General features: G+C 39.2%; 1 protein-coding gene across 2 annotated transcripts in view; it reads left to right on the top strand.

The window, feature by feature from the left end:
• PTPRN2 (protein tyrosine phosphatase receptor type N2) overlaps nt 1–25,522 on the top strand; it is a 1,274,829-nt gene that overhangs the window by 343,997 nt on the left and 905,310 nt on the right. For both annotated transcript variants that reach the window (XM_058297618.2, XM_058297617.2), the window contains exon 3: nt 1,655–1,768. In XM_058297618.2, the coding sequence (XP_058153601.1) occupies nt 1,655–1,768 (114 nt within the window). The remainder of the gene's footprint in view (nt 1–1,654; nt 1,769–25,522) is intronic.

The raw sequence follows: 25,522 nt of genomic DNA, 5'->3' as shown, positions 1-25,522 counted from the left end.
ATATCATCCTAATGTTCCTACAGATTATGATTCTACCTTCAAGATTGTTTCACTTGCAAAGTAAAGAAAAAGGTTTAGGATTTTTTAAGTCATCCTTTAGTTTTCTTTCTTTTGTCCACTCTCACTCTCCTTCCCCCTGCCTTCCCCATCTTCCTCTTACCACACAGAAACACAAAACCACACATGCACAAAGTCCTTCAATATTTAACAAATCAGAAGAACAGGGACATTATTCTGTATGTGTTCATGCTGAGTGGACTGCTCATCATGCTGGGTGGTGACAGAGGGGAGGAAGATGACCCAGTCTCTGAAAGGACTGTCACTGGGAAACATTCTGGTTTTATTTAGCAGTTGCATTAATTTCAGTAAGGTACTTGTATAGAAGAGGCAATGCGGTAGAGCCCAGCATGGAGGAAAACAAAAAAGGCATACGGTCTATCTTCTCCTCCATGGCCATTGTCTGCCTGCTTTGAGCAGCTGGGCAGGTTGTCTTCCCATATTCTTTGGACTTTGCAAAGTCCCATAGAAATCCATGAGATGCTTGCAATCCTTAAGATTATTTTCTGCTAATCAGAAGGCGCCATCCATCTTACCCATATATGTAATATCAGACCAGTAATTACTGAGTCAGCCTGGCACTAGGCAAAATGTGTTTCTGCTAATTAAACTTGTTGCATTTGAATGGCTTTCTTTGGCTACACTGTATGCACTGAAACTGTTGTGAACAATGAAAGAAACCATTTTCCCCCTTCTACCCATTGCCTAAAACTGCAGATGGCCGCACTGTGTGTGAAGCGCTAGTCACTGAATTAGTCTTTTGTGCGTACCAAAGAAGGTAATTTGAATGTTTGAACCCCCACAGGAAGCTTGTCTCAAAATGAACAATTCGCCAAATAAAGACTAATTAGGGCCTAAATTAATTAGAAGGTGTGGTTTGAAAGGATGTTGATGAGAAGAGTCTGTCATTTCAGACAAATGGAATAGAGCTAAATAAATTAGTCCCCATTAATACCTCATTGTTCCGTGAGCAGCTCTCTTCTATTGCATTCATTAGAAAGCACCCCTTGAAATAAGCCTTCACTGGCCATTACGGATTCAGCCCTCATTTACCAATGCGTAACATACAACGCCTGCATTAAAGATATTTCAGCAAATCCTCACAGCTTCAGAAAATTAATATTTATATTTTCTGGGTGTTCTGTTTTTCATCTGGAAAACAGGCTTTGAATGTTATTGACTTCTTTTGTCACTGAATTGTCAGAAGCAAGCTTCACATCAAAAACTGTGAAAACCAAAGGAAGGAAATTACAAAAACCTAGGGGAAGGGAAGGTGGTGGTAAGTGGGTGGTGGTCGGGGAAAGCAGGGATAGGAAAAGTAGAATAAAAATATTCCATATACTGGGTTAATAAGTCCTTTTCTCTCCACCTGCAAATTTGTGTATTCCATGATGCACTGCTTTTTATTTAAATAAACCATTACTCTCCAAGTGCTTCTGAATTCTAATAGTTCTTTGATGACTTTTTAAAGCCATGTTCTAAAGCCTTACCACCATGCATAATTAGAATATATTGCAAGTATATGTAGAATATGTCTCTTCTCTCTGAGAATGAAATGTCAGTTTCTGATTCTTCTCTTCCTTCCCTTTTCTTACAGATGGAGTATTTGGAAGGTGCCAGAGGATTCCGGTGATAGACATATACCAATATGAAGTTTCACCGGTTGTTCTGCAGCATCTGAGAGCCACTCTGCAGAAGCTGTCCCGCACAGGTACAGCAGGGGTTAGACTGGAGCCTGTGCCATGGCAGCCCCAAGAGATCTTTTGGGGGCTTCTACCAAACTGATGCTCAGCAAACACTTTTGTTTATCCATGGGACTTCCTAGGCAATGTGGAATTAGAAATGACCTTTGTCCTGAATTTTCTGGGCTAAATTAGTTAGCATTGTGATGGACAGCAGTGCCTGGGACCAAGGAGATTTTGTTTATGAATGGTTTCTACTTCTGGTATTAACTTTCATGGCTTAAAATAAGACTTGACTTGTTGAGGCATGCCCAGGAATTCTTGTAGTACGTTATAGTATAAATAATATATTGGTGGTTGCTATAAGTCTTTGCTGGCTCCTAATATAAAGTAGTCCAGAGGACAAGGCATTTACTTAGTTGGGGCTCACCAAATCCAACTCGACTGCTGTTTAGCCAGTGACCTTGGGAAGATCCATTAGTTTCTGCCTATTGTTGTCATACAGTTTTTTCATGTGCAATTTTGTTGCACAAGAAGGTTGCTAAGAAGATAATTTATACAAAAAAAAAAACTTGAGGAGAGGGGGCTCTGTCTTCTAGTTCAGTATTGTAGTATTCTAGTACTACAATAATGTTATTTCTCTTCCCATCCTCAGAAGCTTGACCATGGACCAAATTGTAAATAGAATGTGGGGGTAATAATATGGAGCAATTGTGTGAAGCTCTAGAAGAGTCTTCAAAAGGATACTCTACCATTCAATCAAGTCAGCTGCTTCAGGGTATTGGGAAACATGGTGACATCCTTGAGTGTGGGTCCATTAGCATAATTCAGTTGCTGTGCAATGTGTTCTTTGGTCAGAAGTGATACTGTTAGGGATATCATGATAGTGGAAAGGCACTTCATAACCCCATGTTTGGTGGTTTTGGCAGAAGCGTTAAGGCAAGGAAGAAAAATATATATCCAGAGTAACTGTGTATTCCAGTAAGAACAAGTACTTATCTCTTAAGTAATGGAAGCAGTCCAATGCAGTCAGTGTGCTACCAGGTAGCTGGCTGGTCTCTCCAGGGAACAGTGCCATATTAGGCACTGAGGTTTCTGCCACTGACAGATTATTCAGTAGTAGCTGTTACCAGGTCAACCTTGGTGAATGGAAGCTTATGTTGCTGAGTCCATGCATAATCTCCATTCCTGGGCAATGGCAGGGGTGGCTGGGGAAGGAGGCTTATTGATATCTATAAAATAGGTCATCTTATACCCCTGATTATTGAATTCCTGCTCTATTGAGCTCACTCTTTGATAAACAATCACATGGGGCAGAAATATCTTCACACTCTTGGCCCATTCATAGAAGTCTAGCCATATATCTCTTCTTCAAAACTCCTTGTCACCCATTTTCCAATTATGTTCTTTCCAAGTCCCTGACCATTTAGCCAGATCATTAACCATAGCTTATGAGTTAGCATAGATCCATATTTCTGACCATTTGTCCCTCCAGGCAACATGAACAGACAGGTGCACTGTTGGATATTCTACCTACTGGAAGAATTTCACTTTACCACTGTCCTTCAGGGATGTCCCAGAGTGGGACTGTATTGTATTGTATTGTACGGCTGTCCATTTTTACATCATGCCTACATGTTATGCAGATCCATTTGTAAATCAAGCCTGAATCACCTTGCTATCGGGAATTCACTCCGTATATGTCCAGGCTGAGAGAGAGAAGGTAATGTAGCAGTAGGGGTCATGGCCATTTCATGATGAACTTACTTGTGCTTTCAGCACCTGCTTGAGCCTGATTCTTATTTGCTACTTCCATTGATGGTGGCGTTATGCTCTGCATGTCCAACATTATAACTTGGTAGATCATATACCACCTAAGTCATAATCAAGTCAGGTCTATGATAACTTTGTGACCCATGGTCAATTGTCAGTTTTACCAAGGCTTAGTAGTGAGCCAAAAACAGTTTCTTAAAGAGTAGTTATCCACAGATAATGTCATGTGTTTGCTCCAAAATCCTAAAGAGCTGCACTGTGATTCACCTAAAAGGGGTCTACAAAGTCTCCAGACAATATCCATATCTGCCATTGGCACCCTTTGGTATGCAAGTCTCTTACTAATGTGTAGCAACTACTTCCTATTCACTATGTGCAATCAGCACAGTATCATTAATGTAATTGACTAGTATGATGTCCTGTGGGAAGGAAAGATAATTAATGTCCCCACGGACCAAATAATGATATAGGGCTGGAGAGATAATATAGCTTTAGTATAGGTCTGTGCAAGTGTACTGCTGACCCTGCCAACTGAAAGCAAACATCTTCTAATGATCTTTACTCTAGGTATAAAGAAAAAAAAAACTTTCACCAGGTTAATAGCTATATAACAGGTACCAGGGGATATGTTGACTTGTTTCAGCAGGGAAACCACATCTGGAACAGCAGCTGCAATTAGAATCACCACCTAATTAAGTTTATAGTAATTCACTGTCATTCTCAAAGATCTGTTTTTCTTCTGAACAGATCAAATAGGCATGTTTAATGGGGATATGGTAGGATTCATCACACCTTCATCTTTCTAGTCCTTGATGGTGGTTATTCTCTACAGTCCCTCTGGGAATGCAATATTGCTTTCAGTTTACAAATTTTGTAAGTAGAGGAAATTCTAGTGGCCTATAGCTGCGTTTCCTGCCATAATAGCCCTCAGAGAACAGGTCAAGGAACCATTGTGGCTACTCTGCCAGTTGCTCATCATGTCTATTTCAATTAAGCCTTCTGGAACCGAGGAAATAATCACTGAGTGAGTTCAGAGGCACTCTGGACCCACTTTGAGAAGGACCTATGCCAAAACCCTATCAATCACCTGACCATAATAAGCCTCTAATCTGACTTGTAGACTACAGTGATATTTTGGTTCTCCAGGATTAGTGTCATTTCAGAGCCTAATTATTTCCCTTCCCTCAAAGTATAGTCACCTGGTAAATAGTTCAAGATCTCTTCAGGAAAGTCTGGGGAAAGATTCACATTATAAATTTTTGGCAGTATAGCAGGGTCCTTCCTCAAGGTACCTAGCCTCTTCCTCATTTAAGGGTTATAGGTCTGTGAGATGGTGCAAGTATGGGAATTGATTGAGGGCTTGATCTAATTCAGACTTCTGTTCAGTAGATCTAGACTTTTTTGCTTATACAGATCAATTAGGCTTATTTCGACCAACTAGCAAATGCCAAAGGTCTCTGTGAGTCAGGCGCTTTTGGTTACTGCTTTTTGGTAACTCTATTTACCTATCTGTAGGCATTTAAGTGCCACCACTTGAACCCTGCCACCCCAAAATCCCATCATCCCCATTGCTCTTGGGGATGCCAGTTTGATGGTAACAGTTCCCACTGTCATTTCTGATCTACAAAGAAAAGTTACCTCAGAGCTCTTCAAGGATGCTGGGGTACTCCTCAAGAATTTATTTCTCACATTCACGGTACAAAATGAGTCTTCGGGATCCTCCCAGGTTTGTTAGCAGGTCTTACATAATAAATCCACTCTAGCATCCCAATCCTCCTAAGCCTTTAGATACTTTCCTCATTAGTGTTCTGTGAGAGTTATATCACTTCTACTTCTTTTTGTGTAAGCAACCTTTTGGTCCATATTTTAGTCAACCAACCATGGAAACTGTTAAAGCTATTTCCAGCCCTTTAATATAAAACACTGAAAGGCAAATCTATGCTTAGCTGACCCATATCAATAAATTTTGCCTAATCCATTTAATATGCCTTCACCATGATCCCATATTCATAAAATCCATTCCCGCATATATTCCTGAGTTTCTATTGACATAATTGGCAAAATCATGCAGGTCTTTTAATGTATATTGTGCTGTCTCATGACACGCTTTGTACCTAGCCCTTTGGGGTCTGCCAGGGCTTACGTCTAATTACAGATCTTAGATGCAGTGCCAGGTGGTGAGGGTAGTCCCTGAGAAGTATCAGCAGTACTGTACATACAAGGAAATACCTCAAGGAAGGCTATTATGGATTCTTCAGCAAAGATACACTAAACCCTTTAGGCTGGAGAGGAAGTGATGCTTCTTTTGGCGAAGAAGTCTTCATAAAATTTAGGTATTTAATGTACCCATTTTCATCAGGATCTGCTCATATGTCCCTGTCCCAATTTTCAGGATCTAATTCCTTCCAAATCAATGGTTTAACTGTAATAAAAGAGATCCAGCTAAGTTGGAAATTTAATTTGCATTGTACCTCAATCACACACAGGATTAGACTCTGGGTGTAGTTTTCAGTCAAAGTGAATTTGAGACATATAGAGATCACTTCACGGAAATGATTAAAATAAAAAATGGAGGCAAAGATTTTAATACAGACTTTATAATTACTTCAGGAGAGAAATCATCACAGTTGAAAATGTTGGTGTCATTTAGCCAAGTCTTTCAGAGATCACTTTGGAAAGCAAGTCAGTAAGTGAAGAGGGTTATAGAAATCACAAATACACATACATAGGTGAAGTGAAATGAAAATATGTATTCACTGGCATGCAAATTGTACTTAAGTCTTTGGAAGAAATATATGGTGATCACATAGGTTCGAAAAGTAGTGTTTCAAACAACTTAGATGGAAATGGAAATGTTGTGTCCAAGAAACTCTTAAATGACTCCTAAAGTAGCTCTAATGATAATCATAGCAGTTACTTATAGCAGCTTCCCCTATGTCATGCATTGTTCTAAAAGTTGTGTTTTGTGTCTGACTGTGTTTAATCTCCACCACAATCCTGTGAGATAAGTACTATCATTTATCTTCATTTTACAGAGAAGGAATAGAAAAACAGAGAGGCTAAGTAACTTACAAAAGGTCACACAACTAATAGGTAGAAGAACCATTCAAGCCCAGGCAAACTGAGTATAGAGTCTGTGCTCTTAACCACTTCCTATGAAAAGTTGGAGTTTGGATCAAATTGTTTCATGAAATGTGGATGTGGGAAAACAGCAATATTTCTAAATTAGTGCAGTATTTTGTATCTGTGATTTTAAGTATAAACTTTAATATACATTAATGTACATTAATAAATGAAGTAAAATAATAAATTAACTGTAATTAGTAGGCATGCCATCCTTACATCTGAAAGCCTATCTTTTCATATTGGACAAAATGTTTCTTTTTCCATCTTTTTGGAAAATGAGGTAACATCTTTTATTTGGGACTGCATTCTGTTTGGGCACATATGGTGGTATGTTTTCTAAGTTTGTTAACAGCTGAGTCCTATATTATTTATTTTAATTTTCTTAAAGCAACCTTACTCCTCATTTTAGGTTCATTCTCCCAATATTCACATCTTCCCTTTGCTAGCCCTGGGAAGGCGATGGAATAAAAAAGGGGTTCCCAGAAGACTATCTATCCGTGGGCCTTTAGGATTTCTGGCTGCCTATGCCCATCTACAAACAGAATGGCTGTCATTTGGGAACAGCGACCATCTGGCTGACACTGTGCTAGACACTTCTCACTTATCTCTTTGTCATCTATGGGTTATGATGAGGAGGCTGAGATTCAGAGAAATTAATCCATCCAGGATTATTTGAATAATAAAGAAGCTAGGACCCTTTCTAAGCAGAATGGAGATGGCATCTCTTGCCTTATTCTGAGAGCACATTCTATGACTCATTTAGCATCTGAGAATGACATATACCTTTACTCTGTGACTGAAAGCAGAACATGATCAAAGGGAAAAGAGCCTGTAAAAGAAACAACCACCATCTTTATACTGTCTTCTGTGTCTGAGGTTGGCACATGGATGCAGAGAACAATGTGCATGCCATTTGTGTGCTTCCCGGGCCTTGAACCAGAGGCAGAATGATGGTGAAGCTAATGAAGCTAGAGGTGGGTTCACTTGGGCTCTTGATTTTGCCAAATTTGTGAAAGTAAGATATTTTTATATTCTGTTCCCTCAAAATGTATAAGCGTTGTGAGTCTACAAAATCTGGATCCATCCCTGGCTTGGAAAAGCAGAGTTTGACATAAGGAAGTAGCAGGCCAGGCCACATTCCAGTCTGGCTCGGTCATTTGTTTCAATAACAGCAGATGTGTACCGAGGGCTTTCTGTGTGTCAGGTACTTTCCCAATCTTTTTGGAGGTATAGGTAATAATCCTGTGACATTAACTGTGATCAGTCCTCATTTTACCAATGTGAAACTGAGGCTCAGATGGGCTAAGAAACTTGTCTAAGGTCACATATCAGGGACATGAAGGAGCCAGAATATGAACTTGGCAGTTTGGCCCTAGATCTCATGCTCTTAACTGATAGGCAACATTGCCTGTCACTCCTTTTTCTGAAAATGAGTCTCCTGAACCTTGGGATCTTGGCTTTGTGTCTCTTATGGAGGTACTTGTTAGTACTTCTAACCTTGTTATGAGATGGGGAAATGAACTACGGTGAGATGGCAGGATTGGGTCACAGAACCAGCAACTAGAATGGGAGCCTGGATGTCAGGCTGTCAAGAAAGTACTCAGTTTAGTAAGGACACTGGATCAAAGTGTTTTGGGGAGTTTTGTGCTCTCTGATACTGTGCAGGTCCCTTGTTTAAGGTGGGCAAAGAGTGGGAGAATGGGATTTCTGAACCACTTTGAGATTTACTTTCCTTACCTGCTAAATGTGGATAATAAAACATGGTTGAAATGAATATCAAATTAAATCCAATACCTTTAAACAATTTATAAATACAGGTATTTCCAAAAGTTAAATATTATTTATTTCAATACTCCTTTGTTTCCAATTTATGATAGCTATTTTACAGATAATACATGCCAATTAATTTTCAGTGGAGATTGTTGCAAAGTTTCTGCCAAATTGGTTAGCTATGTGCATAAGGTCAGATCTCAGAAAGACTTAACAATTACCTGAGCAGCAAGGATATGTTACACCCTTCCTTAAAATGGTAGTGATGATGACAGTGACAATAATGCATTGTAGCATATCGAATCTCCTGACAGGTATTTATCCCATGAAGCCTTGGGATCTATATGAAATACACTACTTGAATTTTTCACACCCAGAAGGCGTTTAGCACACCTTGGCTGAATGTCAGGGCAGGGTTGTGACTTAGGATGGATCCCAGATTGCTTCACCATTGTTGTTTTGGCATAGCAGTCAGATCCTGTTTTGCATGTGTGTGTCAGTAAAATAAGACACAGAGGGAGAAAGGCTGTTGACTAATGTACTGTGGTTTTTCACATTGTCCCTTTTCCAGGTCATAACTGTATTATGCGCTCCCTGTGATCTCTTCTTGTGAGCTTTTACATAAGGGGAGAGGTGTGGTGGGACTGCAGTGACTCATTACTTCTAGGTAGATGACTTTGGGCAGGGAGGAAGGAGTGGGCAGGCGAGGACAAGACACGTGGGACTGCAGAGGGGACCTAGAAGTTTGTACATTTCTTAGTTCTGGTATCCCTCAAACAGATGGAGTTGCAAGAGCTGCCATTTTCTCCCACTTAATAAAGAAACATCAGTTAAGAAAATAGGAAACTGGAGATACTTTGTAAGGGGTAAAACCAAAAGCTAACAATCCAACAATGTACAGGTGTTTATTTGAGCCTATTATGAGTGCCTAGTACTGGGCTTTGCATCTTAGAGTGAAAAAATACCAAAAATACAAAAAAACCCCACAAAAAACCCAAACAAGAAAAAACATAAGATGCAAACATTTTATAATTCACTCCTCATACTATAGGTTAATTGGTCTGTGGATCAATTAAATGTAATTTTAAAAATATATTTACCCTAAAAGTGAATGGCAAAGAGGAGGTGGGAAGGGAAGCTGGGGGGCGGGGGGGGGGGGGGGGGGGGAAGAAATAGTAAAGGAAAGGGATATGTATAGATGTAGAAATGATATAGAGATAGAGATATAATGCTTCCAAAATAAGGATATAATAGTTGATTCTTGAGAGGAAGATTGAGTGTAAATATTCTATACTGCATTATAGTTTTATTTTAAATTCACTCTACTTGTCTTATTGTATTTGTTTTTCAACCCTTCATTTTATTGTCTCTTAAGGAAAAGAGCAAAAACACCACCTTCTAATTTAAATAGTGAACAGATGGGCTGTCTTTTGCTAAACGAATGGCGTGATGAAGTAGAGAAAAGTTATCTTTAATAGGAAGTATTCATTATTCTCTGAAAATTCCATTTGAGTCTAATTTTTATCCCAACTATAGGTATGTATGTACCTGTAGCCATGTATAAAAAATTGGTCCCTATGTTGTCTTCAAGCTAAGATCCTGTATGTCATCTCTTCCTTGACAAATGTTGTCTTGAGGCTAAGATACTGAATGACATCTCCTCTTCCTTGACAAATGCCGTGCTTTATGGTGTACTGTAGGCAACATGCAAGCATAGGAGTCCATTTGAACATGGTGGTTTCAGAGTCAGCTCACCTCCTGTTGAAGCTATATTCTTAAGATGACCTCATAGACCCTGCCTAGGTATCTATGGGCTATACCATTAGAGAATGAAATTCAAGCAGATAATATATGATAGTGGTATATAAATGGGCCAAAGATGGCCCCTGTGTATTGGCCTCAAATATTGTTTACTTCTTTGTAGCAGGCTAGGACTGTTAACCTAAAAACCCACCCATACTAAACTCAAATTCTTACATATCCAATTTTTAAAATTTAGTCCAAACAAGGATATGTTTCAGTCATTCAGAGCCTGCTTGATTTGTATATCTCATGAAACTGCACCCAACATCTCCTAGCCATAGGGAACATAGACTCTGGACTAGAAAAGACTCCAAACTCCTGCTGCCCTTTGGAGCTCTCTGATCCAGAGACTCCTCTTGATGCTGCTGAGGGACATCACCTACCCTCAGAAGCCCTCTCTATTCCCCTCTCCATAGGAGTTCTCTTGCCCTGCTCCTCTTCTGGGTGTGGCCTCACATCACTGCCTCTGGAAGGTCCCCTGTTGGAATGGACTTGCTTCTCATGCAAACCTGTCCTGTCCCTACCTAAATAAAGCTCACTGCGTTCTAATGCCGCCTCCTGGTAAATTCTTCTCTCCTCCTCCTCCTCCTCCTCCTCCTCCCCTCTCCTCTATCCCTGAACTCACCTCAGATAGTTACCTCAACTCTTGGCACACAGTAATCTCTAAATATTAGTCTTCTCTTAGATGTTTTCCCTCAGGGGTTACCTTTTTAAATTATTTTCTGTGCTTAATGTAATATGATTTAAATTCATGGATATTTAAGATAAGCTACAAGGAAAAAAATAAGAAATTTAATATTAGTTTGAAAAGGAAAGAGGGAAAATGAGTTAGTGGGCCTAAATTCCCCAATAAACAGAAATTATTTTCTTATGCTATGTTCATTGTTTTTAGAACAACAGCACTAAAGCCTTAGGGGTTTCCATCTAATCTATGTGACTGAATCGAAGATTGGTTTATGCCAAATGACTTCCAAATTTTTTTAAAAATAGAAAAAAATTGAGAAAGTTTGGAGATTGGCTGCATATCATGGCTCATTAGCTCTGATTTTCTCTTTCTTCTTATAGTCTCTCCTTTCTTGAAGCTTCAGTATCTCTTGGCTCCCCTAACCAAAATACTATTCTGATTTTCCGTCTACTAGGAAATACTTTCATCATTTCTACACATTCAGAACTAATGTCTTCAATGAAAAAGTTAAGAAGTTATTGTCGAAGTGTTAAAGGTAGAAATGGGGAAGTGGACTTGGCCCAATGGATAGGGCATCCGCCTACCACATGGAAGGTCTGCGGTTCAAACCCCAGGCCTCCTTGACCCGTGTGGAGCTGGCCCATGCACAGTGCTAATGCATGCAAGGTATGCCCTGCCACACAGGGGTGTCCCCCATGTAGGAGAGCCCCACGCGCAAGGAGCGTACCCTGTAAGGAGAGCCGCCCAGCGGGAGAGAAAGTGCAGCCTGCCCAGGAATGGTGCTGCACACACGGAGAGCTGACACAACAAGATGATGCAACAAAAAGAAACACAGATTCCCAGTGCTCCTGATAAGGATAGGAATGGTCACAGAAGAACACACAGCGAATGGACACAGAGAGCAGACAACGGGTGGGAGGGGGATAAATAAATAAATTAATCTTTAAAAAAAAATAAAGGTAGAAATGTAGAGGAATTTCAAGGGAGCAAGAAAGAAGGGAACAGGATAATATCTGCAGTGGATCTTCCTCGCTTCTCCTTATCCCCAGCTGTTTTAGTTTCCTTGTTGCTAAAGCAAATGCCATGCAATGGGTTGGCCTAAGCAATGGGAATTTATTGGCTCACAGTTTTCAGGCTAGAAGAAGGCCAAAATCAAGACATCATCAAGGAAGTGCCTTCTCCCAGAAGACTGTGGCATTGTGGGACTGGCTGCTGGTGATCCATGACTTTTCTGTCACATGGCAGTGCACATGGCAGCCTCTCTTGGCTTTTTGGTTTTGTTGACTTCCACCTCCTGGCTGCTCCCTGACTTTCTGCCTGACTTTCACTCTGCTTCTGTAGAACTCCAGTGATCCAGATTAAAGCCCGTCGTGATTCATTTAGGCCACCCTTAAAATGATGTCACATCTTGAAGAGATCTTATTTATACTGCACCCACATCCAGAGGAATGGATTAAGTTTAACAACATGTATTTTCGGGGTACATAGCTCCAAACCATCACACTACCCATGGCCCAAGCCACCCCCATGTCACTTTAGGAGGAAGGAAAAGATTTCTAAAGCAGTTTTACCTGTAAGAGAGCAGAACCTAGCTGAAAAAGCATTTTGTGCCCTTGAGCAAATTATTTAGCCCTAATCAGCTCCTACTTATTCATCTGTAAATTGGGCTGGGCTCAGCACAGTGCCTGGCACATGGCACTTAGTAACACGGGCTATTATTTTCAGTCACTCACTCCCTTCTCACCTGGAAATATTCTGACTGCACAGACTTAGCACATGGCAGGCTGTAGCCAAACTCATCTTTGGGCACACCAGATTGGGTGGGTTGGTATCAGGTTATCGCTCTTTGCTTGCAGAATGGATAATGATAGTGAGAACTCAGGCAAGGTTCTGGAGAACCGCAGGAGAAACTGTCTTTGCCTCGATTGATAATCAAGTCCATCATGTAACTTCATTTTTCTTCTACCTTGAACCCTTCCTTTCTGGTGTCATGATATTAGACCCAGGAAAGTTGAAAATGTTTTAAGGCATTTAGATAGAGAAAATCAAGTGCTTTCTAGTGTAGAGGTATTGACGGTCCTTCATGGTAGCTGTTGAATTGCCTGTCTTTGAAAACACTGTCTTTACAATGCAACAGGGAGGTCCTCTAAATAATGCTCAAGGCCGCTGTTGTAAAGAAGACATTTCTGTCAGGTCACTGCTGCTCTAATTAGGCAGTGTTGCCTTCGACACCTCGCCCTGGTGGTTGTGCTTTTCAAACAGCAGATTTCACTATTGACACCAGAACGCTGGCTGCAGTTTTAATGCAGTCAGGGGAAGAGAGAGAGAGGGAGCACATTTAATAGTCTTACACTGAAGCCATTACCTTAATGAGGATTTCTTCATGGTCTCCTCCTTTTAACCCCAGAGCTTGCAATTGGGAGAGAGGTGGAAGCTCTGACATTTAAAAATCTGTAATACACTGTTGGAGTTGAGCAAAGGCCTCCCCGGTCACCCCTGGACTTTCCACTGGATGCACCTCCTGAACTAGGCTACCTCCCTCTCTGCTCTCCTGTGATTTGCATTTGAATTGGCTTGGTGGGTGTTTCTTCCCTCCTACCACAGGAGATTTCATCCATTAAAAAAAAAAATACAGTGTGCATTAAAGTGCTTCTGATAATTTTCTATCTCCAGATTAGGGTTTAGAATTATTATTATAACCATGATTATTATTTCCTCTTTCTCTCTGAGGCACTGTTGTACTGTCCAGGAGCTGGGCTGGAAGGTTCCCTGGTGAACATCACTGGGATGAGGGGAAGGAAGGAAGGACATTCAGAGGCTGGGAAGGAGAGAAGTACCTCTCAGTTCTAAATTAATTTCCTCCAGCCAATCCTGGAACAGGGCTAACTGCATCTAGAGGGAGCCATGTAGGCTGGGCTTAGCTGGGATGATGGTTTGGCTTGGTATGGGGTCCTGGCATTGGAAATAATGGGGTCAGCTTCTGCTTCTGTCCTTAAATGCTTGCTTGTTTCTTCATCACAAGAGAGCATGTATAAGTGATTAGACAAGCTTACCAAAGTAACTATCAATTAGTTTGTACATGTAATAGCAAATTATATTTCCTCCTTTCTGTTAGTAGCACCAGAAGACATATTCCACATGAGACACTGGAGATGTAAGTGTGAAATGTGTTTTTCTAGACTAGTTTAAAAAGAAAAGTTGTGAGGCCGTTGTTCTGCTTTCCCTGAACCACACCAGTCGGATGCTTTTCTGGAAATGATTTCCCTAATTCCTCTCTCTGGGTCTCCAGCTCTCTGCTATCCCCATGTTTGGGGCTGATACTCCCGAGAATCTTTTCCCTGAGGGCTGTTGACTGAATTCGGATTCCTTCCCCTTATGCCTGTGTTCCTTCTGGTCCCTCTTGATGCTTCTGTCCTTTCCTCCTCACCTCAGGTAATATTTACAGAATGCACATGCTCACACAACTTAGGATGTAGGCACCTTTAAAAACTCTACTCATGGGTGTGAATCTGCAGTTTCTAAGGGACAGGCCTGCAATTCTAATATAGTTTAATGACTGGCTCTTTGGAAAAACTATCTTCCTGCTTGAGAATATTCAGAATGTAAATGGTCTACGGTGCTCTTTGTAAAGGGAGTTGGAATTATGCTTCCCAGGGGGTGCATTTTGACCAGAGTTCTTGAGGTTAGATCCACAGATTAGATGTGGTGAAGGCTCCTGCTGGTTCTGATCACCAATTCTTCCACTCTCTTTCACTCTTAGTCTTTATTTCATCTTTCCAGGGAACCTGAGGCAATAATGGTAGGAATGAGAAAATAAAAGGAAGGAAAAATAAATTTCAGGTAGCAAAGGAATAGTGGTTTTTAACTTTGAAATTACCCCATGATGAACTGCCTTCTGGGTCTAACCTTTCCTCCAGGCTATGCTTGGCCTTGTTTTGGCCTCATTTATCCTGAGATTTCCAAACAGGGCATCTCTTCAATGGCAGTGAACTTAAACCAGACTCTGGAAATGGAAAAGGGCAACTTTCCCTAGAGTGACCAACACATTATCTTTTATGACCTAGTTCAATGCTTGCCTCCTCATGAAGCATTCCATAAACTTCTGATCTTTTTTACTTTTGCCATCAAGCCTTCCTATGAACTTTTACTGCTTCAACATTTCTGGTGCTTGCTCTTGAAGATAAAGAGACTTATAAAGTCAGGAAGCCACACCAATAGGAAAGGGGGAACTTAGCCCCATGCCCAGCTGTGTGTCTTTGTTTGAGAGTGACAATTCAGGCATATTAGAAATAATATGACATAAATATAAATACCTGTGGAGAGGACAGTTGAAGTCGGAGACTCCTAGCTCAGCTTTGTCTTTCAGGGACTGCTGTCTGAGCCTCGCAACTTCCTGACGACTTCTGTTTCCTGGGTGGTTGGTTTCCCTACAATAATCATCTTGAGAACTTGTTAAGATGCAGATTCATGGGCCCCATCCCAATTGACTCCAACTAAGTATTCTGGAGTGGGACCAGGAATCTGCATTTAAAATAACATCAGGGATAATTCCTAGACAGGAAGTCTGTGAACACCCTCGGAGAGACCCTTGAGTTCACTGTATTTCATCAGTGTGTTTTGGTCCTCAGTCCTGGAAACCTGGTCTGTGGACAGATGCTGTTGGCAGGTGCAGGGGCTCTTAGGGTAGTGTAGTGGGGACGGACAGGAGGGGAGACACGTGCATCAGAACAGAAAGTGCACACATGAAATGAATCTGTAAATTGAGAAGACTGATATTTTTGGGGCAACTTAAATTCTGGACCATCCTACGCAGTATTCATCCCCTAACAGTCTTTTATGGGTGCTTATTTGAGTGTTTCCAATAGGGCTGCTGTCAGTACTTGGGTGATCACCACCTTTCTGTCCCACCCGTGCGCAGCACTCCTGCAGGTATCTATTCCACTTTGTTCTTCCTCATCTAACACTGCCTTTTCAAATGGTGATGTGTAATCTGAAACTTCTGTGTTTTCATTTTCCCCAATCAGTATTACCTATCTCCTGCCTTATTTTCTCTCCGGGTCCGTTAGGCTTTTAACTTTGTTCCTCACAGACTTGATAGTGGATGAACACTCCAGGGAGTGTTAGGGATTCCATCTTAACCTACAAAAAACATCTCTAATCTTGCTGATTTCCTGAACTTTGTTAGCCTGATATGGAGGTGAATTTTGGATAGGAGGCTTTTCAGAGTCTCTTAAGTCATCCTGCCTAGAACTACATTTACCACAGAGGTGGTTGTATGTCTCTATTTGTTAACTTTATTAAGGCACCTCTCCTTCCAAGCTTAGGTTGCTGGTTTCAACCAGAGACAGCTGCTTGCATTGCCTGAGGAGCGCTTTCCACCTGAGGAAGGAAGGGTAAATGGAATTTAATTGTGCAACTTTCTTCTTCAATATAAATATATGCATCAAGGAACAAAATAAATTCATTTCGTATTTAACATTCTTGTCTACTACAGGCAGTATTATTTCATGGGCAGACACATTGTTCTCTCACATATTAAATTTTTTTAAAATACATTTCACTTCTCCTGACAAGCCATTAAATTTCAGCATTTAAATGTCACTCGTTGGCATGTAATTTGCTGTCATGAAAACAACTATGGATTTATTTTCCCGGCAAGAATCTCCTGACGTATTGAGCTGTATGTCAAAAGCAAAAAGCAAAAAAAAAAAAAAAAACTAACACGGTGTCATAATTCCTTAAAAGAGAATGAAAAGAAATCCCCAAACAATGTGGAATACAACTCAGAAAACCAATATTGGCTGCAGTGATTGCCAGACATGACAGCCATCTGCAGATGAGCTAGCTGGGAGCAATGTGGTGCATGCATATTCTTCATTGGGTTGGCTAGTGCAGCAGGTCACTTGAAGTTAAGCTTTACTTTCTTCTTGGTTTTTCTCCTTGATTATTATCTCTCCTTGCAGTTGTCCTCCACTTACCGACCTGCATTTTCTTGTTTGAACACCTACCCTCTGCCTTTGAAAATCTGTCTTTTCTACTTGCTGAAATCCAGCTGAGATCTACCACGCAGTTTCATAACATAGGTCAGAAAAAAAGGGGATTGTTTGGCACCAAATCTGATGTGTACATGGAGAATATGTATCAGAGTCACAAAATAAATACTTGCCTTTCAGGGTTTACATTATATTCCGTTGGATATTCTCATGTGGTGGAGACATATCTAAAAGGGGATCACTAAGTGCGAACAGGAGATTGAATGGGGATATGAAACCACTATTGAAGAGGGATCATCACTGATAAAACAAAATAACAACTAGACCACAATTGGGTCATTATTTTAACTAATCTTACCCCCCTTTTGAACCTGTGCCTGTTATGCTTTTAATTTCTATGCATCCTAATGTGTTTCTGAAATGAACTATTATTAAACACATTGCATTTTCTAAATAGTCAACATTAATTTCAAAGCTTGACTTTAAAGAGCCCCACATTGCTGATAAGCAACAATATGTATATTTTAATTTGTACATGATAATGGAAGGAATATGGGCCTTGTTATCAAATAGATCTGACCTCTTCTATTATAAGCTATGAAAACATGGACAACTTACCTTCTTTAAGTCTTAGCTGCCCCTAAGGGATATTATTTCTGAATTTGAAGGGTTATGGTGAAATATTAATAGATTATGGCTCAGCACACTACCTGGCACATAAGCAGACTAATTTTGTAGTAGTAAGAAACATTTATTAGAATCTAATAAGAATGAATGATTACATTTTTCTGGAGAAAAAGAGTGGATGGAATGAACATAGGTAAAGCATGGCATCTGACATAAGTTCACTTCCTCTTAAGTGATCAGATGATGCTCCTTTTGATGGGAGGGCTTTATGGATCAATTATGTGCTCATGACATACCAATTTTGTCCCCAGCACTGCCCTCCCCATCAAGAATCATATAGCCTACTAGAAATTACCATGTTCAAAAAAGGAATAATTTAATTCTAGTCATATTCCTTTTCCAAAATTGATTTTTTTCTGGTCTTTTTCTATCTTGGTAATTGTCATCACCATCCACTAATATACCTACCATTTTAGTTTCATGGCTGCTAAAACAAATACCATACAATGGTTTGACTTAACAACAGGAATTTATTGGCTCATGGTTTCAGAGGCTAGAAAGCTTGCTTCCTCCCATGGTTGGTATCTTCTGGCTGGCCAGCAATCTTTTGGGTTCTTTGGCTTTTCTGTCATGTGACAATGCATACAGTGGCATCTTCTCCTTTCTCCTCTGGGTTGTATTGCCTTCTACCTTGTGGCGACTTCCTGTAGCTCTTCTTCCTTGTCCACTTTCCTTTTCTTATGAGGATTTCAGCCATATTGGATTAAGGCTCACCCTCAATCAGTCTGGTCACACCTTAACTAATAACATCTTCAAAGGTCCTATGTACAAATGTGTTTACACCCACAGGGCAAGGGGTTGGGACTTGAGCATACCTTTTGTGGTGTATATGATTCAAACCCAACAATGTTTTATGTCTTTTTCATTTCCTTATTCCTACATTACTATCTTCTTTTGTGTTCAATAGTTATCTTCTAGTGTATCATTTTAATTTCCTTTTCACTACTTTTTTGAGTTATTTTCTTAATATTTTCCCAGGGAATTATAATTAGCATAATTTATGTTAATCGAATTCAGATTAACACTGACTTAATTTCAATAGACTATGTAAACTTTGTTCCCATATGCTTTGTTCCTTCCCCCTCCTTTATGCCATTTTTTATGCAAATTACAACTTTATACATTGTATGCCCATTAATACAGATTTATAAGTATTCTTTTATGCAGTTATCTTTTAGATCAGATAGGAGAAAAAAGAGATACAAACACAAAATATATTAATTCTGTCCTTTATATTTGCCTTTGAAGTAACACTGGAACTCTTTATTTCTTCATTTGGACATGAGTTACTGTTGAGATTCTTTTTATTTTAGCCTAACATACTCTTTCCATTATTTTTTATTTTTGTTTTTATTTCTCTCCCCTTTGCCCCCCCTCCCAGTTGTCTGCTCTCTCTGTCCATCCACTGTGCGTTCTTCTGTGTCCACTTGTATTCTTGTCAGTGGCACCCGAATCTATGTCTTGTTTTGTTGCATCATCTTGCTGTGTCAGCTCTCCATGTGTGCAGTGCCATTCCTGGGCAGGCTGCACTTTTTTCACACTGGGAGGCTCTCCTTACAGAGTGCACTCCTTGCGGGTGGGGCTTCCCTATGTGGGAGACGCCCCTGTGTGGCATGGCATTCTTGTGTGCATCAGCACTGTGCATGGGCCAGCTCATCACATGGGTCAGGAGGCCCTGGGTTTGAACCTTGGACCTTCCATGTGGTAGGTGTATGCCCTATCCATTGCGTCAAATCTGCTTCCCTGATATACTGTCTTCAATATTTCTTATAGGGAAGGTTTGCTAGTGACAAATACTCTCAGCTTTACTTATCTGGGAATGTGCTGATTTCTCGCATATTTATGAAGAATAGTTTTTACTGGATATAGAATTCTTTTTCCTTCAGGACTTTGAATATATCATCCACTGCCTTTGGCCTAAATGGTTTCTGAAAAATAAATATGTTTTTTTCCCCTCTTTTTCTCTTTTTCTTTTTTTAAGGAGGTACCAGGGAATGAACCCAGGACCTCACACATGGGAAGCATGTGCTCAACACTGAGATACATCCTCTCAATGAGAGTGAGATTTTGTTCTGTTTTGTTTGTTTGTTTTTTAGGAGGTACCAGGGATCGATCCTAGCACCTTGTACATGGGAATCAGATACTCAACCACTTAAACTACATCTGCTCTAGATAAATAGTTTTTAATCTTATTGAAGACCACTTGTATATGATGAGTTGCTTCTTTCTAGCTGTTTTCAAGAGTCTTTATATTTGGATTTTGACAGTGTTTTGATGTGTCTTGGTGGGTATCTCTTTGAGTTTTTTACTATTTGGAGTTTATTGAGCATCTTGAATATGTAGATTCATGTTTTTTTTTATCACATTTGTTTCTTTAAATATTTTTTTCTTCAACATTCTCTCTCTACTCTCCATTTGGGACTCCTATTACATGAATGTTTATGTTTGATGTTATCCCCACTGGTCTCTGAGTCTCTGTTCATTTTTCTCCATTATTTTATCTTTCTGCACCTCAGGCTGAAAATCCTACAATGATTGTTCATGAGTTTGCTAATTCTTTCTTCTGCCTACTCAAATCTGTACATTAGCCCCTCTAGTGAATTTTTCATTTCAGCTATTGCACTTCTCAACTCCACAATTTCTATTTTTTAAAAAAATATAATTTTAGCTCTTTATTATTATTCTCTATTTGGTGAGAAATTGTTCTCATAATTTCCTTTAGTTCTTTAAACATGGTTTCCTTTAGTTGTCCGACCATGTTTAAAATAATTCATTTAAATTTTTGTCAAGTATGTCTAGTATCTGGCTTCCCCAGAGACACTTTCTATTGTTTGCTTTTTCTCTGTGTATAGGCCAGACTTTCTTGTTTCTTTGCAGGTCTCTATTTTTTTTTTCTTTTGAAAACTGGATATTTTAATAATATAGTGAGGCACCTGTGGAAATTAGATTCCCTGCTTTCCACAGGGTTTTTGATTCTTGCTGTTCATTGTTATTTTGTTGTTGTTTGCTTATTTAGTGACTTTTCTGAACTAATTCCTTAAAGGCTTTTCATGTGTGGTCACTGAAGTCTCATCTCTGATCTGTTAACTTAGTTGTCAGATAATGATTGGGCATATTTCCTTAAAAACTTGGAAAAAATAAGTCTCCAAGTCTTTGCCAAACTGTTCAACAGTCAGCCAGGCAGTTGATAACTATGCTTTATTCATCTTTTCCTACTTGCACAGAACCTTAATGTCAGCCAGAGAGGAGAGATCAGGGCCTTCTGAGGATTTTCCTCAACAGGTACACTGCTCTTGGCATGTACTAAGCCTTACCCATGTGTGTGGCCATCCAGAGCCCAAGAATTATGTCAGATACTTACAAAGCTCTTATTGATATCCCATTCTCCAGCTTTTCTTTTTAAGGTTTCTGTTTCTCTTATTATTTGCCTCAACTCCTATCCCCCACCACAGACATCTATGATATTAAACACTTTCCTCTAAATATTTTGAACAAATGTTCTCAGGGGGAAGACATTCTGAACATGGCAACTCAGGTCAAATAAAGACAGATTTTCAATTGGGATCTTCCAGGGAACCACTGGACAGGTCAAGTAATGACAATTTTATAGGATTGAGGCTTTGAAATAACTCTAACCCCCTCTGCCTCCTCTGGTGTCTGACAAGCTTCTAGTCTTCACTGTGATTTCAGAATGTTGCTTTTCAGGGCTACAGAGGAGCTGGAACAAGGGTGACAGAAATAGGGTAATTTAAAATACCAAAAACTCACTTCTTACTGAGACTTGTTATTTTTAATAGATGCTTCCCCAGACTGCTGTAAACCTTTGGTTAATTTCCAGAGTCCTGGAAAAGTTGACTCTGACAATTTTTGACAGTTTTTTCATTGCTTTTATGGAGGAGAAAATTTTTGGAGGCCTCTCTCTGCCATTTTTCACTGACACCCACAGCTTATTTATTTATTTATTTACTTATTTATTTATTTTTGATATTTCCTGTCTCTAATCTCCTCCCCAAGTTTTATCTGGATATTGTCTTAGGAATAACTTCACATAGTTTTTATTTAAATATTGTCCTTTGGGTTTTGTTTCACAATCTAATTTTTCTGTCTATTTTTATGTGGGAATTGGGGGAATATACAAAAGCAATGCTGGAATAGCCACAGCCATCTTCCCAGAATCAATCAATGTCTGTGTGTGTGTACATGTTTTGTTTAATATAGAAATAGATGCAGATTTTCTCTGATGCCCCTTTCCCTGTTAAAAATATCCCTTGGATTCTTCTGCACTAAAGGAAGGGAAGCCATTCTCTAGAGCAGTGGTTCTCAACCCTGGCATCATGCTAAAGACATTTGAGGAACCTCAAAAACAATGATGTCTGAGCCTTATCCCCCAAAGATTCTAACTGGTTGATCTCATATGGGACCTGGCATTAGCAGCTCTTAAAAATTCCGTAGGTGATTTCAATGTCTCAGTCATATCTCTTATCATTTATAAAATGGAATTGATATTCTAAGTTACCTGAGTCACAATATTGAGATAACACCTAATGAAAATTCTTTGAAATATCAATTTTTAAAAATATGTATGGTAGTTCTATAATTATATAAATGTAACATATTTCAAAAATGCATTTGAAATACATATGAATCAGTTATTCCCTATTTTATGTGATTCAATTTTTATCTTAATCTGTAAGATGTACATATTGCAAGTTTAGTGGAATTTTAGTCATGTATGGTAAATTAGGATTACATACTTTGTTAAAACTTTAGTATAACAATGAAGAATAGCAATATCTACTAAAACATAGAACATGTCATTTTTAGATAGTTTTTACTTTCAGTATTTCACCCATATTTTCTTTTTGCTGTAGGAAGGGTAGACCTTGTCAATTAGTAGATGTAAAATAACTAAGGCACAAAGTGATGAAATGATGTACCCAGTTCCATTCAGTTGGTACAGAGTTGGGGTGACAACAGAACTCTTGACAGCAATATGTAAAGGAGTAGTCCTCAAAATTTTGATCTCAGGACCCTTTATATTATTACAATTATCAAAGACCCCAAAGATCTTCTCTTTTTAGTGCCCATATTAATGCATTAGAAGTTAAAAATTGAAAAAATTTTAAAACAGGTCTTTATTAATTCATTGAAAAATATTAGCACTAATAAACTCATTACATACTACTTATAATAGCTATGTTTTCCAAAATGTAAAAAATTAGTGATATATGTGGCATTTTTGTTTTGTTTTACATTTTTATATTTTGCTTTGCATTACTGCAAAACTTTTTAATATTTGGCAGAATGGAAAATGGCTGGATTCTCATATCTGCTTCTGCATTCTTTCTGTGTAGTTTTTATCCATGTAACTTCTAGAAAGCTCTAATTTACTCTTATGAGCGAATAAGAGGAGAAAAGGCAAATAATTTCAGTATTTTAAGGTAATAATTTTTACCCCATAAACCCTTGCAAAGGTCTCTGGGATCCCTAGCAGTACCCAGTTTGAGAACTGGTTGTATAGAGAAAAGAGCATGAGCTTAGAATGTGAAGGAAGTTTTAAAATTCTGGCTGTGTTGCTAATGTCATGTCAGTTTAGACACATTACATAATCTTTCCTTGCTTCTACTTATTTGTCTGTGAAATGCCTTAGGTTGGGTACCCTGGGAACCAGATTCTGAGATAGAGCTTTGCTTGTAAAAGGGTTATTAGAGAATGTTCCCAGGAACAATGCCTGTGAGGATCAGGCAGAAGAGAAGGCAGAGGGAGAAGCCCAACTGTGATGCAGTTGCAATGGATGCATGAGCTGATCCCACAAGGAAGTCTGGAACTGGAGCTGGGACTATCCTTAAGGGTTGACCCCGTAGAGATAAGGGAGTCGGACCTTTATGCCTTGCAAAGACCACTTCACTCAATGTAAATGGTGCACCCACAGGAAGGACAGATAGTGACTTAAGACTTAAGGAGAAGTTGTTCCCTTTTCCTGGGCATCATGACAGGTGAATGATTCAGCTGAGAACCATTAGGCTCCAAAACTGGGTGCCTCCAACCTCAAGTGTCTATCTTCAGTACCTCACAGCATCCAATACATTGTGTTTCATTATTTCTCATTTTAAGATCCCTGAAATCACGGTGCATCTTATATTGTTAGCGTGTCACAGTTTAGTTAGCAGCATGTTTCCCTTAGCAATACTAAAATATTGGTCTTACAATCAATAGCTTCTTAGGTTGGATGAAATATAGTAATAGTTACCTCATGGGATTGTTTTCAAGATTAAATTAGGAAGTGCCATTCACCATATGTTTGAGAAATATTAATAACCTTTTCTTATCAGTACTGATTATGATAGAGTCTTCCCTTATGATTTGAGGAATCAAATTACTCAAGTATGAACTGGGAGAAAACGTGATTTTCTTCAATAAAGTCAGAATTCTTGCTAGTATGTGGACTAATTAATTTCATTGGTTAGTTAATAAATACAAAGCATTTGCTAAGTGTTTGGGGAACTAATGGATGAATTTGATTTGGGAATTTTGTTAACTGCTTGGGAATTCTGAATAAATACATTTGTTCAGCTTTTAACAATCAAGTACAAACAAATACAAACAGATCAGAACAGGAAGGAGTGAAATGTGCCAGGGAATCTAAAACAGAGCCCAAAAAGGACAGCTGGGCAGATCATTGGTGCATCTGTCTTCATGTTCTGCGTAATTTCTATATAATTTGTTATATAATTTGTGAGGTTCAGGACAAAATGAAAATGCAGGCCTTTTGTGGTGGTTTGAAGCTGTATGTTCCCAGAAAAACAAGTTCCTAAATCTAATCCATTCCTGTGGATGTGAACCCATAGTAAAGACCTTTTGATGAGTTTACTTCAATCAAGGTGGGGCCCAACCCAGTCAGGATGGGTCAAAATCCTATTACTGGAGTCCTTTACAAGCAATAGGAAATTCACACAGAGAGGGAGAAAGCCAGGGGGAAAAGCCAGAAGCTGAACATCAATGGGATCTGGAAGAGAAGGGAGAGACCAGGAGATTCTGCCATGTGCCTTGCCATGTGATGAGCTTAAGGCCAAGGATCAGTGGCAGCCAGCCCCAGAAGGCTACAGTCTTTAGGGAGAAAGTGTCACCTTCATGATGCCTTGATTTGGACTTTTTCCCAGGTTCTCAAGCTATGAGTGAATAAATTCTATTGTTTAACCTGACCCATGTCATGGTATTCTCGAGCAGCCCAAGGAAACTAAAACACCCTTGGATCAAAAAGCAGGAAAAAAAATGCTGTTAAAGGAACTAAAATATAAAGATTTTTTTCTTTTTCATGGTCTCTCATCTTGTCATGCTGATTTCTATTTGCTATGTAATGAAATTCTAAATAAAGGAAATTTAAAATTTTAAATTGTTAGAATGTGTTTTGCCATTCATCTTTTTATTGCATAGTGGCAGTTTTAAATTCAAATGTAAGAATATTTAATTCATATATGGATACACCAAAATTATACAATTCATATTTCATAGCTTGAACTTGCATTTGTATTTCATTCTTGTTAGTAGAATAGTGGAAATGTTGCACGAAAAATAATGACTTGATGAGTACATATTCTACCAATACTATCTTCAGCTTATTGATAGGGGAGGAAAGGTACTGTGAGTATGGTGGTTTGGAGCTAAATACCCCAGAAAACATGTTCTTAAACTTAATCCATTCCTGTGGGTGTAAACCCATTATAAGTAGGTTATTTTGATGAGGTTACTTCAGTTAAGGTGAGGCAAAACTCAATCAGGATGGGTCTTAATCCTATTTCTGGAGTCCTTTGTAAGCAAATGAAATTCAGACAGGCAGAGAGCAAGCCACAGAGGGAGCAGCCAGAAGCTGAATATCAATGGGAAAAGAAAGGAGAGGCCAGGAGGGACTGTCATTTGCATTGCCACGTGACAGGGGAACCCAGAAC

The sequence above is a fragment of the Dasypus novemcinctus genome, chromosome 5 (assembly GCF_030445035.2).
Source record: "Dasypus novemcinctus isolate mDasNov1 chromosome 5, mDasNov1.1.hap2, whole genome shotgun sequence".
Classification (NCBI taxonomy): Eukaryota; Metazoa; Chordata; class Mammalia; order Cingulata; family Dasypodidae; genus Dasypus; species Dasypus novemcinctus.
Note: the sequence above shows the minus strand (reverse complement) of the source record. Positions and strands in the feature narration are given on the sequence as shown.